At 39.9% G+C, this 20328-nt stretch overlaps 1 protein-coding gene across 2 annotated transcripts in view; it reads right to left on the bottom strand.

Annotated features, from left to right (window-relative positions):
• Positions 1–3022: 3022 nt before the first annotated feature.
• SLC25A24 (solute carrier family 25 member 24) overlaps positions 3023–20328 on the bottom strand; it is a 35926-nt gene continuing 18620 nt past the window's right edge. The window contains exons 8-11 of one of the 2 annotated variants that reach the window (XM_030032955.2): positions 19434–19601; positions 18133–18283; positions 17267–17459; positions 3023–4353 (exon numbers count right to left, since the gene is read on the bottom strand). In XM_030032955.2, coding sequence (XP_029888815.1) covers positions 17281–17459; positions 18133–18283; positions 19434–19601 — 498 coding nt within the window. In that variant the 3' untranslated portion in view covers positions 3023–4353; positions 17267–17280. Of the gene's footprint in view, positions 4354–14993; positions 16925–17266; positions 17460–18132; positions 18284–19433; positions 19602–20328 lie in introns of those variants that run through there. The other variant, XM_030032956.2, reaches the window with a different exon arrangement.

Here is a 20328-nt window from a genome sequence, read left to right as displayed (position 1 = left end):
AGTGGCCCTTAGGAACAACCTATTTCAAGAATATCTCCTCTGTCTTTTACAGCTAATCAGAGCAACGTTAACAGAAGAAAAGCCACCAGAAGGGAATGTATGTGAATATGAATCCAATTTGATGCTGCTGTAAGGCACAGATTTTTTTTTTTAATGTAGTAAGACACTAAAAACTCAGTATTAAAAAGCTGAAGAATTGAGAGAATTGAGAAATTAATTTAGCCCACGAATTCAATTCAGTAAGACTCAGGGATCTAACACTCAAAAAATCTGGGCCTAAGTACTTAAGAGAGTCTCTTTTCTCTTATTGCAATAAAGCCACAGCAGAGTTCGGGGAGTTATGTACCCAAGTGCTCAGGTTGTTTCAGAGAAGACTTCTTGGACCCCTACATCAGAAATTGCAGTGCCAACCAGAGCATGACATACATTTGGGAACCCGAATGTCTCTAGTTCTTACCAGCTGCTACATAAGCTAAATTTCCACCAAAACAAGCTGTGCTCAGCACTCTTTCATACTCATCAGCTTTTTATTCCACACATGCATTTTCTCTTTCAGTTTCTTCAACTTCCATTTTCATTTGCACTTACTCTACCTTGTGCTTCCTTTGCAATTTCAAGATGACTCTAAGTCACAGCTGAGCAAGAACTGTCTCTGCACTCACAGAAAGTCCTGTCTAAAAAAAAGACTGTCAGTGTTTGTAAGCTTTTTAAGGCAGAAATAGTTATTTACTATTAGGTGTTTGCACAACACCTAAAGCTATGGGACCTCCAACCTAGCTAAGGCCTTTGGTCACTATTGCAATATTAATGTTACATAGTGATTTTAAATTTATAATGTTTTTGCCTTCTGTTGCATATGCAAGAAAGTGTGTTCATGTTAATTGACAGATGACTAAACACCACTTCTTTTTATCATTCCCATCTTATTCCAAAATGAGAATATAGAATAATTGCACAATCACACTGTTTATTTAATATACTATAAGATGGCAATAAACTCCTCCACCTCCCAAAACATTTCTGTGGATAAACAATGACTTCTAGAGAAAGCTATTTTACTACTGTCTTTCCATTACTGACAGAAATATGGACTAGGCAATTTTTAATATTGATAAAACCTAGCATATGGCTGTGACCTGGCTCTGCGGAAGCCACCCTGATGCTTCTACAATCTAACCCTCAGTTCTGAAAAAATTATCAGAGGAAGGAAAAGCTGTTTCTCCACAACCAGCCCTCCCCAGGGCAGCACCCATTCCATGTTGTGGGGCAGGAGGAGCTCTGTTCCCTGCCTTTTCTCTGCCCACCCCAAATAGTTCAGCTGTGTCCACCCAGTATTACCCAGGCTAGTGGACACAGCTGACTCTCTTGAATTACTGCTGGTAAGCATTCAATTGCTATTTCTCCAGTCTTGCTTACATGGTGTTATTACTTACGCTGTTGGTTGCTGCTGGAATTACTATCAGTGCAGACTGAAGGGACAGTGGAGGGAGACAAGATGGCTTGACAGATGTCTGCTGAAATTTGGGAAGTGGTGCTAACCATGGAAAAAATGAGTGTGTTTGAGAATTGCTAATAAAACATAGCCGAACATAGTGATACTTTCCATGACCTATCCCAGAGCTAGATTTAAAAGCTGGCACTAAAGAACATTTCTTCTTACCAGCCTTATAGGTTCTTTCTTTGCCCATGTACTCTGCTCAAGAGTGCCTGGTACAACACAGACCAAAGGGCTTCACAACTCAGGATGGATAGGCTTTATATGGAACGTTTTATTTTTTTTAAAAATTCACCAGCCCCTTCAACAATTACCCTCTCTTCAAAAATGGTAGATTCATCTTTGGCCTTCTTCCTTCCTCCTGCATGGGGAATATTTGGCCAACCCTTGGAAAAGGAGTCCAGTTTGAGATCAGCCAAAATTACAAAATAATTACAGCAACAGCCATGCAGCCAGCCCTCCATGTAAAAATCTTGTGTCCTTCTGCTGATAATGTCAGAGTCACCGGAACAGCCTCTCCAAAACCACAGAAAGTACTTCCCCTTCATGCCGATGCTTCTCTGTGTGCAGGAGGAAGGATGGTCTTGTGGCTTGCACAGACTTGGCTGTCAGCATGTGTGGCTTCTATTCCTGGTGGTCACCAACTTCTCTTGTGACTTTGGGAGAGTTACCTAACTTCTCCATCCACCAAAATGTTCGTCTGCTATACAACATAACAACATAAATCAATTTTGCTCTTTAATGTAAATACCATTGAAAAACTTAATGGCTGAGGCTAGATGGTAAGCAATGTAAGAGTTCCAAATATTTTCATGGTGTTATTTAGTGGCATTTTAGTTCTCCTCACCGAGCAAAATTTTCATCAGATGGGTAGTGCCTTTATTTCATAATATCATCTACAGTTTCAAGACACAGAGAGATAACTATTTAAATATACCTATTTTCCATCGCCTGAGGGAGGGATGTAGCAAACACAACCAAAGGAAGTACATCTCGAACTCACTCCCGCTTCACCTTCATAGTTAAGCTCATTTTCAAGAAGAAAGATAGCAACATCGTTCATACATGTTTCTTGTAAATCCCTCTCCAGGCAACTGCTATCAGATAAATAGTCCACATCAGACAATTACTGACAATTTTCAGTGTATGGCTCATTTAGTTCTAATGGACATATCTCAAGATACCACCAGCACTGTGCAGTGTAATAGGTGTCTGGCTAAGTGACACGAGTTACATGGCTCAAATGAGGGAGCAGCTATGTTGGTACACATACCTTTACTCCTAATTCCCAGTTATAACATTGACTTTTACAGAAAGCCAGCTGATGGACCTTTGTGATGGTGCTTACCTGGAAAGCTGGCTGGAAAGATGACACACAAGGAGGTGGCACACTGGCCACATTTTTAAATATTTTCTGCAGGTTAGAAACAATTGTTTTTAGAAAAGTTTGAATACCACAGATTGGCAGAGGCATCAGGGAGGCTTCCACTGAAAGTATTTTATATAAAGTTGAAGGCAGCTCCTACGTGAAACAGGAGCAAATAAATTTATTCAATCTTGACATTAAAGAAAAAAATGTTACTTTAAGTAAATAACCAGGCAACCTTGAATTGTAACTTGCAATTAAATTCAGAGCTCCTGTTCACATCCTAACTCAATAGAACAAACTTCAGGTGGCTACCTGAACGTAGAGACAGAAATAAACTCAGTCTGAAACACAGAAATAAACTCAGTCTGAAACACAGAGGTTTTTTAAAAAAAAAAAAAAAAGTTAGAGATATAATTCTTTTTCCTTACATCATGCCTTTTTCTCTTCAACTCTGGTGCTGCCTAGCTTAAAGCATTGCTATAACAATGCAAGAAGTGATGTCATCCCAGTGAATTGCAGAGGGTTGTTCGGTTTTTTTCATCAAAAGTACTGTATTGATCACCATTATCTATGACTTGCCACCCAGTTTCAAAAATAGTTCATATTAAATTAAGCTATTGAGCACTCAATTACATGTTTCTTTTCACATTTTAATTTCTCAGACAGAAGCAAGGTGGAATTGCAATCTAAAACATTCTGCTGCCTTGCATTATTCAGAACTTTCTACTGAAATGATTCCAGATCTGTTACAGAAATAGTAATTCTGGTTTTGTTCATGGAGCTACCATGCAAAGCTTTTGCTCCTGAAAGCCCACTATACACAGAATTATCTGGAAGTTCCATGTGCACTGCTAGCATGAGTATGCAGGGTGTGCTGAAGGTTTTGCGATCCATACCACCATCACTAAATATTAATGCAATTAGGATAAATGTCCAAATATGAACAAGCTACTCAAGTCTGTTTGACTGAAATTCTAATACAGTTACAACATTCTTTTGATATTTAGTATTTCCTAAGTAATAGCAGATGTGCACACAGTTTTGTATTTTCCTTTCATACTACGGTAGGAAAGGCAAGTCGAACTGTCATGTTTGACTAAAAATATGGACTATGTAAAAATTAAGTTCTTTCTCAGCCAAACTGGTATTAACAGCATTGCTTTCAAGCTAGTCACTCCCTCCAGTGAAAACTGTTTTGTTCAGTTAAGACCTGTTAAGACCATGTGACCATTTTCCTGCAGCACCTATGTCAAAAGAGTCAACTCTGTGCAGAAAAATTATGCAAGCTGTTAATGGGATCATTCTGTTCATTTCCACTGTCTTAGCTCCCAGAAGCTTCAAGAGCAAACATGGAGACTAGAAGAGAAAATTAACTTTCAGAAATTATTTCAGTGCAGTCATGAGAGCTATTGTTACTAACGAAGGAAAAGGGTTGTTTTCATGACACAATTTGAGATGTTATGGTGGCCTTCCTTTTGTGGAGGTCAACCTGAAAAGCAGAAGCAGAAGCAATTAATCTACTTTTTCCCCACATGCATTAAATTCCTATTCATTGACACTTGTTTTTCTCAGATCCACATTCCAGAACATCACCTATTCTATGTAGACCATGAACACACAAAACTGCTGCATGTATCTATCTTTATCCTGTCCAATCTGTAGGCTCGTTAGTACTGTCCTGAGGGAAACACTTTGTTCTAACTCTTCATTCTCTGTTTTTATCATTTCAGAAACTTCCCAGTAAATGCCATCAACTCCTGCTGTTTACTGATGAAATGAATTATCAAAGAAAGTATTTAAAGTGTGATCAAATGGGGGTTGTTCAAGCTCTTCTTCTTTACCTCACCACTACAGCTAGTAAAACCCTACAAATTAGAAACCAGAAACTCAATTATTGTGAACAGAAATGGACACAGAATTTCCCCTACTTCACATCCAGCTAAGCAAAGCAAAACTAAAAGTAAAAGGCTCCCCCTATCACAAAGGCACAGTATCAGTCATGGGCATATAGCAAGGAAGGAGAAAGGGGTTTTGGCCAGACACTTAGGAGGAGTGTGACTGAATAATTAGATGTAAGGAGTACATTTGAATACTCTCTGAGAACCTTCTGATTTTTTTGCTTGAAGTTCTCAATAACTTTAAGAATGGCATTAATTAACACCTGAGGGAATATTCATGCATTTTTCATGCACAAAAACAATCTGCATGCAGAAGCCATCCAGACTCTCCCAAAGTGACTCAATCTGAGCAGAGCTAGTCTGTAAAGAAAGGACTTTTCAGCCCATGGACTCGTCCCCAGAGAGAGCACACTGTAGGCACTGGGGAAAAGGAGTTTTAGCTGGCTTAGGTTAAGTTGATACAGAAGGCCAGTGCCTACTGGAGAACAAAGAAGGTGCTAAAGACATACCACTTTAGTGCTTGAAATCTTTTCCAAAGGTCCCTAGTAAGTTTTAAAACACAGTAAATGAAAATTGCCTTTTTCACTAGAAAGGGAAAACATCTGACATGTTCTTAGGAAATAAGCTATTAGAAATTAACAGGAGTAAAGCAGTCTAAAGACAAATATTGAAATGTCTGTACGTACAGAGATACAAGAGAAAGGCTGCTTCAGTCTCTCAGCTTTGATATCTGCTGCCAGATGTTCCTTTTCTATCTCTTAAAATGAGCACTTTTTAAAGGAGATTTCCTATGGAACCATATAGAAAATAAGCATAAGGTCTTATTCAAACCACCCCGACTTTTTACATCTTTTCTTTATGTCTCCATTGCAGGTTTAAAGTTTTTCCACTAGGAGTTTAAGACCTTAAACTTCATTATTTATATTTACGTACTGATACACAACTGCAAACTGAGGTTCAACAACATGAGCTACGAGTTTAATCTTGAACACTGTAAATTTCCTCACTTTGTCAGTTTAAGAGAATTTAATGAACTATTTATTACTGACTTAAATTCTTGAAACCTCTTTGAAGCTGAACTATGCTTATGTCTTGATTCTATAATCAGATGGTGATGCATCAAAATATGCAATCCCTAAAAATGGAAAAAACCAAAACAAAACCAACAAACCACTCTGGCAGATCAATAGCTTTAAAAGTATAACTGACAAAAAGTAAAATCCCCTTACAAACTGTTTCATTTTGTACTGGATTGATCACTGCATACGTACAATATGCACCAACCCTTGCTGTTAAGTACCAAATACAAGCAGAATACTTCAATCCCATATAAGCAACTTCACATACAGCTCAAGAAACTGGGAAAGTGGGCAGCTGCCTAGTGTAGGAGCCTGCAATGGGGGATAAACTGCTTCAAGAATACAGGTTAATAACCCTTATTCCTGTGCTGGCTACTCATGCTGTAAGTCCTCCTGAACCCTCTAAGCAGGTTCTTGAACTTCAGCCTGGGGAAAACAGCGATAACTGTGAGGATGCAGCTCATGCTCTAGCCCTGTTCCCACCCTGGTGTCCTGCTGAGGCTCTGGGACAGCGCCCCCGTGGATAGTTTGGAGCGTGGAGGAATGCTTTTCGCGTGACATCCTCTCCCTAAGGAAGCACGTGAATGGATTTCATACGAGTAGTTGAAAGCCACCAAGATGCTAAGAATTTCAAAATTAAAGCTTACTTAGAGACGACATGAGAGGTAACTATCTCACTTCTGGAAAGCAACTTCCAGACAGAACTACTGGGCTACAGCCCTCACCTGCCTGAGCCCATGAGCACCACTGAAAGGCTTTTGTTGAGTTTTGGTCACTTTTAAAGGCCCATACTCAGCAGCTGCATTATAAATCCCTTGAGTGTTTATATTTCAACTACTAATAAGATACACTTGAAAGTTAAACAAAAAGCCTGTAATTACAAGTTTCAAACAGTTCCACAGAGCAACAATTTCTGGGGATAGAGATGCCTAGAGCATTGGCTTCTTACCATGCAGCTTTCATGGCGAACTCCAGCCCTAGTATCTTTACATGGAGCAAACCACATGAAAGTCACCTTTCATGCATCTGGGAATCATCCAGAACTTTGGGGATCTTAGATGCTATTTGACTTATTTCTTACAGCACAATGGGAAATTAAAGGACATGAGCATACAGAATTCCTAAAAAATAATTTACATCGTTTTGGGTTTTTTTAATATTAACACTTAACTAACACGAATGAAATACCAAATTATTCACTGAAACTTTCTCACGAGAAGTTACTGTGGCCAGCCACGAATGTCAGATTTCAGCCTGGAATGCTGATCTGAACCTTTACATTTGCCTACATACTTCATTTAGGCTCTAGCCTGCATTGCTCAGGCATCCCAGGTGCTCAGACTCCAGCAGAAAACTGACACAGGATCGGGATTCCGGTGATGAAATACGCTGTCCTGCTGACCGCTAAAGGACAATTAGAAATCTTTTGTCTTTGTGTTTATTTCAGTCCTAAGTGACCTAGAGCAGTAAAGGACTCTCTGTGATACACGTTGCAATAGATTTGATTTATTCTATTTTTAAGCAGTGTCTCAAGCCATAGGAATCCCTTGGGGAGATTTCTGCACTTGTCAGGAGAAAACTGCTGACCTTCAGCCTCAGATTTCGTTTGCTCACTTCGATCCCGTCTTCCCCTCACTCACCTCCCCCTCGTGTCCGCTCCCCCCCTGTGCGCTCAGAGCCTCACGACGACAGACTGCGGCATCGGCTGGGGCGCGGCCGGGCACTTCGCCACTCAAAGCCCGTCTCCAAACCAGTTACAATTACCAGCCTCCTGCAGATTTGTTTTAATCCTTTCCCCGAGGCCCTTGTCGATTTCCTCGCTCCCCTCTGTCAGCGGGAACCTGGCGCCGACCGCACGCTCTTCCCAGAGCCCCACAGCTCCCGCAGAGCCGCCCGCAGGACGCAGAGGCCTCTCCACAGCGAGAGCTCCCGCCCGTTCCCGCCCGCCTGAGGGAGGCGGGGGCGCCCTCTGCTGGGCCGCGCGGGAGCTGCCCGCCCCGTGCGCGCCTGCCCTTCCTGGGCAGCCCGGGGGAGAGCAGAAGCCAAGCAACCCCCCCGAAAAACGAAACCCAAAACACACCCAAGCCAGAAGCAGGCCAGAAACACCCAAGCCAGAAAGGCCAAGGAGCAGCTGCTGACGGCGCTGCCGCCCCGCCTCGGCGCTGGGAGGCTCCTGCATGGAAAGCCCCTGTAAAAACCGAACACGATTATTATTTGTAATTCACAGAGCGCAACAAGACCTCTCGATCCACACGTCTTCTCCAAGGGTGGAGAGTACTTGCAGTGAGAGAAGACAGAAGTTCAGGTAACCAAAAGATTTTAAATAATTAGGCTCTGTAGTTTCGTGCTGCTCTCTTCCTCCAAAAGCAAAATTTACTACTGCAGCTCAGTGGGTTCTCAGTGTTCTCCGAGAGCGAGACAGAGATGTACATACTCTTAACTTGCAGTGTTACAGGTTGCTATAGAAGGGTGAGAAACACTGCTGCCAATTGAAAATAAACTAGGAGAAATGGCTAAAAAGAATAATCAAGCAGGAAGCCAAATTTCTTTTCTGAGATGAAAGACTATCTTTAAGATTAATGTGAATTTATCCCAGCAGGCAACTTTGGCAATCAACTTTTTTTAGAGCATGCTTGCTTTCCTGCAACAGGTTTCTTTTCACATTGCAGTACTACTTTAAGCACTGAACTAACAGAAAATCCCTGCAGATAAAGCTTGTGCTACTTTAATAAGGGCTGTTGTAGGCAGCGGTCTTAATTTTTAATCAGAGTATTATTTGTATCATAGCACAACCCAGGCTACACACTGCACTGTCACAGCATGATGGTAGTCCCACAAAGCTTAACACCTACCAGACAAGAAAGTACAAGGACCTGAGATGCCGAGAAAGGACATACATAAGATCAGTAGCAGAACTGAGATGAAAATTTCCATCTGCCAGTCTCTCCTATCTACAGGATCACACTGTTTCCTATCAAAATGTCATACTGGGGAAATGATGAGCGCCATTAGATTACAGCCCAGCAAATGTCTCCCAGCAAGGTACTGACATTAAGTACAAGTCTGCAGGAACAAGTGAGAATACTGAGTAAGTCTTCTTTATCTCTCTTTTCTCTAGGATAGAGAAAGCATAGAAGACTGGAGAAGCAAACTAAAACCAGATACTCCTTAAGGGACTAGTGAGCAATATTTGACGTCTAAGTCAAAATAACTTCAAGGGGATGGCAGTGTCGTGACTGATTCAGAAGTGCCCCTACTCCAGCTCCAATTCCCTGTGGAGAAATGCAACACTGCACTAGCATCTTTTTCTCTGCTGCACAGAAACCAATCTTCTGCCAAACTCTGGCTGACTGGTAAAAGCAAAATTAAACATTTATGTGTCAGATAGATCAGGTGTATGCACTGTCACTCATTCATTAGTACCGACACTTTAATGAGGATGGGTTACAATTGCAGAGCCCATTATTGCTGCCATTCCAGAGGCAGAAAGCTTTGTGTGAGCAAGTCAAGGAGTTTTGGGGAACCCAAGGGTTTTCCACCCACATAGCACAACCTCTTCCTAACCCATAAAAAGTAACATCATCTTTTTCATAACAGAAGTAGCTAACTCTGATCATGGATGAGTCAGAATTTTATATCCTTCCTCATCACTGTCAAAATTTGCAATTATAGCTCATTCTTTCTTCCCTAGTGAAACCTTTGCAAAATCTGTCCAGCTAGTGAGAAATAAGCAGCTACAAACTTGGGAAAGGAATTCTAAAATGCAGCTCTTCCCTATATACTGCAGGCAACCTTTGAGCTGACAGTAGAAACCTTTACATCTGAGATCCACCCAAAATGTGAATTGCTAGCTTTAGTATTTATGGAACAAAAGTGACACTTTTTGTATGCATCTATTTTCGGAAGGATGGCTTCAGAGATACTGCCAGGATTGAGACAGTAATCTGTACCACCAAGATTACTAAGAAATCCTGTTTGCAAACCAAGTCCTGTTAAACTACCCCTACAGTAACCTGGCCTCTGAGCTTCTCCTTTAGTCAATTATTGCCAGGCCCAAACTATTTGAAAGGTTTGCTTGGCATTTTTACACTGGAAGAAGCATGACAGAGACAGACACACACCGCAGTACCTTATGAAGCTATTTGGCCTGCAATTATCAGAGAAGGTCATAAAAGATGAGCAAAGAGTGCTGACTTTAAAATCCATGAAGCTATATGCTATGTTAACCTAGCAGGTGCCCAGCTAGAGCCATGCAAACATACAAAAATCTGCAGTAAAAGAAGTATCAATGCAATGAATGAAACAGCTGGAAGAGGCAGAGGCTGTTGTATCTACACGGCAAGCCAGTTGAAGTTAAGGAATTTTTTTAAGTATGGAAAGTAAAATGGCCCCACTACCAGCCTGCATCACACACAGTATTGAAGCACGGGGAAGGCTGCAGGAACATGCCATCAGAGACCCTTTGCTAGTGGTAACAGCAATTCAATAGTTCGCATAGCAAAATCTTATTTAAACCCTGCTCAAGCATATCTCTACTTTCCCAAAATAACTGAAGTAAAATACTGAAAAGAATAAAGCAGTAATCCAAGGATCGAACATGGAAGTCAGGGTGCTAAGCACAAACATATACAAAATTTGAGGTGTTCAGAGAAAGCTGGGCTGTCCAAACTGGCCAGCTGCCATTGATGGTACATGCAAAATGCTTCTTCCATGGAGTACCGTGAACATATGTGAACTATCTACTGAACTTCCAGGTCTCTCAAGGGACCTGACAAGGCTCACTCTGATCTGGAAATTGGCCTCCAGGACACAGCCTGTTCCAGGGGGAGGTAAAGCTCATGATGATCACTAATTTGTCCAGTATCCTCCAATATACTGATGAAGCTGCATTTGGTTCCACAGCAGGAAAGGCACAAAACTAATTCCTACAATAAAATAGATTTAGAATATTAGATTGGGTTGGGAGTGGAGGATAAGGATCCTGGAGGTGTGTCAAACACACAGGTTGTAGGGTAAACAGAAGGGCATTTATTAAGGAGTCCAAAGGTGGAAATGAATGGGGCAGTCCTGGACTATGGCCAGCCTGGCTTAGCTTGGAAGTGCAGAGCAGGTGTGTCCACAATACAAATCAGCGGCCGCACCATGATGTAGTGGGGAAATCTGTAACATTAGTGAGCAACCATGAGAAACGTTCTACCTGCGCTCCGATAGATGGTGTTTTAATGTTGTGAAATGCAAACATGGTGCTCTCAGTGCAGACCTCGATACCAGCATAATTAGGAAATATTGAAATACAGAGTATCATTTTTACTCCTCAAAAAGAATCAGGTAAGTTTCACACCAACCATTTTTTAGTAATATGCCGGTAAGTATGGTTAAAAAACCTTTATCCTCCCTGCTAGCTTATCTTACTGAGAAACTAAAGGATGTTGACACACAAAAATCATTTTATGAAAGCAAAAAGAAAATAACATTATAGGGACTCTATCTTCTATTTCAAATGGTTTTCATTAGAAGTAAAAATAGCCGTGTCAATTGATACACAGTCTAGATTCTTTCAATACCTTCCCTAAAGCAAAAATGACGATTGTTGCTTTTTGTAATTCACACCTGAGTGCATTGCTCCCACACGTTGTTAGGTCATGCTGCCACAATCACCACTGAAAATATGGCTGAGATGCGTTTATTCTGCACTGTTATAAACTGTTTTTCCTTTACTGTAAAGATAACTCCAAGGAATGAACTCAAAATGTTCAGCCTAGAAAAGCCATTCCCCCTTACAAATCAGTATTACAACATAACGGTAGATGGCACTGCTCGAATTCAAACTGAATCTGTACATTTCCTCCAAACACGGCTAAGACAGAGGGGCTGTTAAGGCTCCCCAGGGAGACACTGGTTCATGCACGACACCAGCTAATAACAATTAAAAAAACATATGGGGGGGGGGGGGGGGGAGAGAGAAAGCGAGCGCTTCCATATCAGTGCTTTAGCAAGAGCTAAACTACAGGTCAAATATGTTAGCAAAAGGCTTAGTTTAAGATAGCAGGAGTACGCATTCAGAAGTTCATCTACCATACTCCCATCTTTCAACTTGGTTTCTTTTGCCCACACCTACTTCAACAGGATGGATACTACATATTCTGCTTTACATGAGCCTAGAGGGGACAACAGCATTCTGGATTTTAGTCTGAGTACTACTGACACGTTATTTAAGAGAACCTATTGGCTACTTCTCCTTGACCTCATACTTTCAGCTCACAGAGGAAAGGTCTGCAGGGACAGCAGCTTCATTGTTTCCAGAGTGTTCAATTAAAAGACCATTCTGGAAGCTGCTCCAGCTACTACACAAAGGAGATGCACACACCTGGTGCAGAGAAGAAGTTGCTTTATATGTATATAGATATATGCAAATATGTATTTGCATACACACTATGGTTTTTTTTTTAATACACCTATGTAGTACATACTACACTCTTTTGTTAACCCTTTAGCAAAACAGACTCAAAGTCTAAGAGCTTAGGTGCACAATACCCAAACATTTAGTTAGTTGTCAGAACACAAATAATTTTTACCCTGAATTGCACAAATATTAACAAAAAAAGAAGTAATTTTTCTACACATTTTCAGACACCAGGAGGGCTTAGAAGCTAGACATAATTCACACAGCAAGACTGACAATATTCCAAAATCACTTTGTGTTGAATATCCAGTTCTCACCAATTATGTTCTCCACAATATACAGTTTAGATCAGTATCTTGTTTTAATGTAAGCCTTAAAAGCCATGCCCAAGACCACCTGGACATCAGAAAGGGAAGCATTTCAAAACCACACTTCCTTACATGGCAAATAGCCTGCAGGTTAAAACATCCTTCATACTTTAGTAGTTTACGTGTAGCAACATCACATACTGCAATGCACTTCTTGCTATACCTTCTCTAACCTTCAAATATTAGAAGGGAATGAAAGATGCCAATACGTTCTGCTGCATACCAACGAGTGCAGCTAGCTCATAGGTTTGAAATGAGACAGTGAAGAACAGAAGTCATCTCAACCTGGGCCTCAGAAGGCTAATTTGGGCATCAGGGAGGTCGACACCCAGCCTCACCTGGGTAGTGCAGCAGCACCCAGTGTTCTTTTGCAGAAAGGAAAGCTGCCAAGTGGGTTTCGGTACACAGTGTTCACTGTGGCATTTCCACTAGCAAGCGTGCAAGACACCTTGGGCCTGGGCTGGTGCCATTGTGAGGAACACCACTGCTGCAGCAGGCATATCCTGCCAGGAAGCCCACCACAGTCAAGAGGGGAAGACACACATTGGCAGCCCTGTTTTAAATTCCAAGCCATTTCTGCAGTGTTTTCTAGCGTTAATGGTACTGAACAGCAGTCACACCCCATGTGTATCTTGAAAGGAAAACAAATAAAGCTTTTCCTTTCCCTTCTGGCCCTCTTACATATAGGCCTATGCATAGGAAGAATCGTTTACTCAAGGAACACCCCAGAAAAGCTAAGAGTTGTTAGGGATCAGTTTGGACGTGGATGGACAATTCCTGAACCTCTTATTAACTTACCAATGACACTGCATGATTTACATCCTCTTCGTGCCTCAGTTTCTTTAAGTAAAGAGGCAGTAGCAAGTTGCATGGCAATATTTTTTGTATGATCTAGGGGCACCATCTTTGCAAACATTTTGAAAAATAGTAAACACCTAGCAAAAGATAAGATACAGAGCAAGTGTGAAAGATTTTTCTGGACTGTAGAATTCAACAAGTTTCAGACTAAACTTTTTAAGACAAGGGACACAAGTAGTCAGCAACCTACATATCCATCACCACTAATTTAAGAACTCAGAATGCATTATGGAAACACACTATTTCAACAGATAATGAAAATACATTGGTGGAATACACTAAAAACTAAAGGAACAAGCTTGAAGAAATGGTTGAGATACTTGCTTAGCATTCTATTTCCCTTGGCCAACACACAACAAACTTTAAAATTATAGTAAAAGAATTTTTATAAGGGAGAGAAGTATGCTGCCCTAAACAGACTGCCTGTCCATGTGTTTTTGCTATCTCAGTGTTATTTTAACACAACCTGCACGTAGTGGCAAGCAGTTAGAAATAATGGTACTACCTGCATTGCAGATCTGAGCTGTTTCAAAAGCCAAACATCATACGTGCTGCCTGTATAATAACTCCTATACATCAAAAATCAGGACCAGACTTTGATAAAAAGACTGCAAATTCAGTTTTCCAAAAGGTTAACTTGAAAGCAGTATTTTAAATACCTGTGCTACATTTTGTAGCAGGTTAGATTTTCTTTTTGGAGGGCGTGGGGGGGACCATCTAACTTGGACAGCTTCAAGAGCACACTTTACCACTTGATCACCGTGAGAGAGATCACAGCCCAGCCCTTCCAATTGCAGAGAATTTCCAGTTAAAAGCATCCCTGCCTCAAGTAGAATTGAATGTCAGATTGCTCATTTAGTCAGGAATCACACACCAAGCATCTACCTCTTCCATTATTTAAAAGGAAACTTCTAAATCTTATGTTACAAGAACTGTATTTGCAGGAATCAGGGACAAGAAAAGCCTCCCTAATTTGTTTACAATTATCTTTAACATTTGAAGGATTGGTGTGAAAAACTCATAAGGAATTGTCAAAGCTGGCTACTGAGTATGCTTTTAGTAGGATAGCCATGCTACACATGCAGAGTAAATGAAGTCAATTACCTTGAAAAGATTTTATATTGATCCTTTGATTAACAAGTAAGATTAACATCAAAGCAAGACAAACATTAAGAATACAAGCAAGTATGTTTGTCCTGATTTTTAACAGTTCTGTCACCCAGCATACACAAAAGCAAATAATGGTGTAATACTGTTCAATGAACAAGCAAAAATACTAAATATTATGTGACCTTCCATTAAGCAATGAGACAGCTAGAGTTTTAAACAGGATGACAATAGACTAATCTCAAACTAGGTTTTCAAATATCAACATAATAGCAAAGGATAGGCTAGTGTCAAATTTATTTTTAGGGAAATTACCTTCATTTTTGATATTGAGTATTATGCATATAGTACAATAAAGAAGTGTCATCTATCAGGCCATGATAAAAAAAGAAAACCATCAGCACACTCCAGCCAGATAAGGAAACAAACATTTATTAGAAACTGGTAGTTTTATAGAGCTAAAAAGGTAAACATACCTTTAAGAGACAAAGAATACACAACTGAACACAGTCATCATAAAGGCACATCATGAAAAATTAAATTTGCAAGACCCCCATCTTTTCAACATTTGAAAACATCATTACCATAATTTTCAATACTCATAATGGCACTTACACACTATAAACAAAATGGAGCAAGCCTAGAAGATAGACACTGGTGAAGTCACCTCCGCATCACACACACAATACATTTGCTCATTGGTCACAGTCAAACAAAATGATTGGGAACTGATCTCACAAATCCCACAAAGATACAAGAATGTTGGCAAAACCAAGAAACATTCAGATCAGAAAGGCATTGTACATATGGGTGATTTGGATAGAATGACTTTTTGTTTTTTTAAAAAAGTGGGAAGTCCAAAAGACACAGCTAAAGCTGCCATTTTCTGAAATCTGATAAAACAACATTTTAGAATATTAACTTTATGGAGTTGTTATATATCAGTTTATGGAGAATAAACATCGGCCATGGAAGCACTGAACACAGGTTTACATCTGATTGCTGTTTGAAAAACATGGCCCAAACAGTATGTGGAACAAGGGAGGTTCAGGCAGTTATTCATGTTTGCTTGCTTATTTGTTTGTTTAAAAGAAAAAGAAAAAAAAGAGACCCTTAATGACCTTACAGGAACAAAGTTCTTCCTTCCTTCAGTAATCCAATTTCAGGAAGTGGTCTAAGAGCAATTGCTTTTAGAAAGTCAAAATAAGTATAAAGATAATCTTGAATTTACAAAGATTAAGACACCACACATAGCAGAAAGCAGAAAAAGCGTGACAAAATGAGTTCGGAAATAATTGTTAGTCTATTTCAGTGTTCAGGCCTGAAGGCAACTGAAATGTGGCACGCTTCCCCACGCCCCCAAAAAAGGAAGTAACTTTGGAAGTCCTTGCACATGGAAATACCTACTTTCTGCATTGAGGAAGTGCTGCTTTGGTTTTTGAGGAGGAGCTGTTTCTCAAGCACTAACAAGTTCTGTGTGCATGCTTTGCTTGCTTCATTAACATCAACCTGATGGGCACCCGAGATCAGCAGTCCCATTTGGTCACTTGGACAAAATGCCTCAGTATTTTACTATCTGAACTTCACACACACAGCCAGTGTGCACAAAAGACTGAGGGAATGAGGATTTATCTCACATAACAAACCCATAAAACCTTTACATAATAATGCAGTTCCGTATTGGCTAAAAGCACGTAGTGGACCGTAGCCCTCCGAGTAGGGAAAGAATGGAGACTCCAAAATGAGAAAGATTTCTCTCCCCAAGGCAGCTATGGTGAGTTCCACTATTGGCTGTATTACAATCACTAACAGCTTAATATTGGATCTTCCACCCCGTTTTTAAATGGCAACTTGGACTTCTATAGAATGGATCTAGTAACCAAGCTTTTTCTGTTCCTGTATATTATAGATCCTATAAAATGTGCAGCTGTAACCCAAAGCTTGTCATGGTTAATGGTGCTAACATTTGCAAGTGCAATGAAAAGCAGGTCCAGTGAAGCAAGTTATGAACATCACTGATTGTATTACAAAAATATTGTGTAAATCCATTTGAGGTATTCTGATACCATGGAACAGCAGTTTCCCAGGCTTTTATTCTTTAAAAACAAAAAAAAGGTTAGCCTGAAGATAAAGGTGATGGGTTACATTTTAAGGTGTTACTCCATCCTTGTCTGTATCTAAGATCCCATTTCTTATGAAATTAACATTAAGTCTTCAAAAATAACAATAAGTGCTTACGTCTAGGCGTGCAAAATGTTGCCTGTGAAATGGTTCAGTATAGGCAGCATGACAAAACAAAAAGTCACTTTCATATATTCAGTATCAAGGCAGTATAAACTTCTCCTACCTTTGGTTTGATCCAAGCCAAATACACATTTAGAGAAGACAAATACAAAAAAAAGAAAGCCAATGAGTAAAATACACATGATTTCCTGAAAATATAAACATATTGCTGATTTAAAGATAGTTTCCTGATTTTTTTTTTTTTAAACTCAGTGACATTTTAAAGTGCAATATAGGTATCTGTTTAGAAATGGTGAACTAGAATTTAAGAAAGTTTCTTCCCACTTCAGGGCAAAAGTAGAAGTTGCAGCATCTCTCCACAAAAATCTGTCTCCAATTGTGAGAGCAGATTACTTGAGAAATCATTTTTGTTCTGGTGTTTCCAACAACATTAGAAGCATCTCACCTTTTTCCTTCATTTCATGCTATTCCCAAATTCTGCTTCATTTTTTCGTATACAACATAGCTGATGCTGACAGCTGGAAGCACCTTCATAAAATTAGGGGCTATGCCCCTATAAAGTCCTCGGATTCCCTCCGTAGCAACAATTCTTTGAAAGAGACCGACCATGTTTAGCTGTGGAGCTCCTTCCACTGAGGCTAGAACAAAAAGATAATGTGTTATACAACAGTTCTAGTAATATTAAAATTCTTAAGCAATTATTAAACCCTTGGGTGGTGAGCCTACTACCACCTCTATGGCCATTGATTAAAACTTGAGCCCTCACAGAGAGGAGATCTCTTTAATCCCAGATATTTGAGGGATATCCATGTGTCTAAACCCCACTGAAAAGCATTATCCACCTACATTCCTTTGGAAAGCTAGGCTCCTATCCTTAAGTCTGGGCACAAACCTATCAAGGAAAAATCTCAGATATGAAACTGTCTTTATGAAATGTCCTCCAGAGCAAACATTGTTGTCTACGTTCAAAGGATGATACAAGCCCTTTTCATTTTACCTCCAAAATTTAGGAAACATTCTAAATTTTAGAAATGTGCTCCCAGCCTATGACAGGAGCTCTATGCCTGGTAGTCTTTATGGAATGTGGCTCTCAGAGCACTAGTGTCTGAAATGTTACATTTCAATTGAGTATGATGAAGAACACTGCTGGGGGTAATAGGGAGAAGAGACTAATGTTAAGAAGGATTTTCCAGATAAGTCCTTGGTTTTCCAAGTTGGGTTTTTTTATTCCCATGTCTCTGCTACAGCTATCCCAAATGATACAATTTTGATGTGACCACACAGAAATGTTTTCAGTACAACAGGACTCACCTTGAGCCTGCATGCGTGTTCTGATAAGAGCAAGAGGGTAACTGGCTAACTGCCCACACGTGCTGGAAACAGTACCACACCCCAACAATACAAAAACACCTGGGTTAGCGGAGCTTGATGCATAGTGTTCTAGCCATGTACTCTTTAAGAGCTGCCAAGATATAAAATTAAATAATAAGACAAGAGATCTGCATTCAAGAAAGTAAACAAATACATCTTTATTCACAACAAATCTTACGGGCTCAATCCTGAAAAGCACCAATCTCACTACGCCAGTCCTACATGCTCACTTTTAAAGTGCACAGGTAAACACCTTAGCACGTGGGTAAGGACTTTAACCAGACTACAATAGTTAGTGCCTAGAAGAGAAATCCTTAAAAGATCCAGCAGCAGGAACAGTGCCCATGTTCTAGACCTGTTAATATTTTGGGGGAAGGAGAGGGGGAAACACAACTCAGCACCCCAGAGTGTGCAACAAAAGCTCGCACAGCTGTGCACGTCACCTCATGTAGAAGCAAGGATGCAAACTGTAGAAAAGAACTTCCATAGTGCTTTGAAAAGGTTTGCTCAAGCAATTCTGCTGATTGCTACCACAGTGTCACAAAAAAATTTGTCTAGACTAGAAAAAAAATTAGTCCGTGCATCTGAGTTACTTAACACACTTCAAAGCAACACCTAGCATCTGAAGTAGATAAAACATTTTAACTGTTCCTGATGGGTGTAAGAGGTGCTGGTTCCTCTTGAAAGAAAAGAGAGTGGTGTTTCAGACCTTCTCACAACAACTATATGTCAGCCACAAAGAATTCTGGTGACGCGCACAAACACACAAGGAATTCAGGTTACTATAATCCCATTATAAATCAGAGAAAATGGCAAAAAAAATGTATTAAGTATCATAAATGCAGGATAGGTAACATAGTATGAATATCATATCAGGTTTTTAAGGCCCATATTTGCTATAGAACAGGTATGTTCCAGTCCAACAGGGTTAGTTAGGTATGCAAGCATGTTGTATTGCCAAGGTCTATATGATCCTGCCCTACAAATAGATTTCTTGTTTGGTACTGTTGCGTGTAAGGGCCCAACGGCACAGGCACTCCTCCAGGAGGGGCAAACAAAGAAAAACATGAAAGTCCAGTAAGATTAGTGGAAATTCTCATTTGTCTATTTTAAACTGAAGGCACCTGTAATTCTACAAGCGTATTACAAATCTAACTAATGATACAGGTATTCTAAAGAATATTTACCCTTTTCATAAATTAACTAATGAAAGCTACATGCATTCAGTAACCTAAACTCACCTCATAAACAGCAAGGTCAATGCCAGCATAAGGAATTATACCCAGAATATTAGGAATATAGCCTTTGTAGAAGGCCTTTACACCTTCTCTTTTTAAGATCTTCTTAGCACAGTCAAACATCCCAGAATATTGCCCTGTTTTACCCACAGCCAATCTGGTCTTTAAAACCTAAAGGGGAAAAAATAGTAGCCGTAATTACATACCTACTTATTAATGTATGTTATAAACACAGGAAAACACAGTATCTCTCTGCTTATTCAATTGTCTGGAACTGCTTTGCATTTTGGTACTTCAAAATTCCTTTGTGATGACTACTGTTAAGGCTTTGTCAGCAGTAGGCTTCTTCAGGTTTTATCATTAGTGCAGGGCAGTACGCATACTACCATACACTAGCTTACAATTTATTAGCCTTTTAAAATTGCATTTTACCTTTCTTTTCTTGATTAAAACAGGCAGATTTTTGATCAACTTGAAGGCAACAGTGTGGGCAATATTTAATAGAAGGATTAGCTAAAGAACAAGTGAGAACATTAACATACTAGAAGATCACACTTCTCATCTGGGAACGGCAAAGCATATTAAGAAAACAGTCTTTCAAAAAGCACGACACTGAGAGGTAGTTAAGGGAAAGAAAGATTGCGTCTCTACTGAAACCCAGCATCTGATTAATAATGCAAATAAGTCTATACAGAATCTTAGGACAAAGAAATTACTAGCAGTATCCAAAAGAAACCACACAGGGAATTTCCTGAGCAAGAATTTGACCTACTTCAAAGCCTCGTAAGACTGCAGCTTCCTCAGGAGTTTCCTGGCACTTCGCTTATCTCTTACTTTGAAACACGCTAAAAAACACTTCTAGGACAGTATTATGTATTTGTTGGGAAGATCAGAGCAT

Source organism: Aquila chrysaetos, chromosome 12 (assembly GCF_900496995.4).
Source record: "Aquila chrysaetos chrysaetos chromosome 12, bAquChr1.4, whole genome shotgun sequence".
In the NCBI taxonomy this organism is placed as follows: Eukaryota; Metazoa; Chordata; class Aves; order Accipitriformes; family Accipitridae; genus Aquila; species Aquila chrysaetos.
Note: the sequence above shows the minus strand (reverse complement) of the source record. Positions and strands in the feature narration are given on the sequence as shown.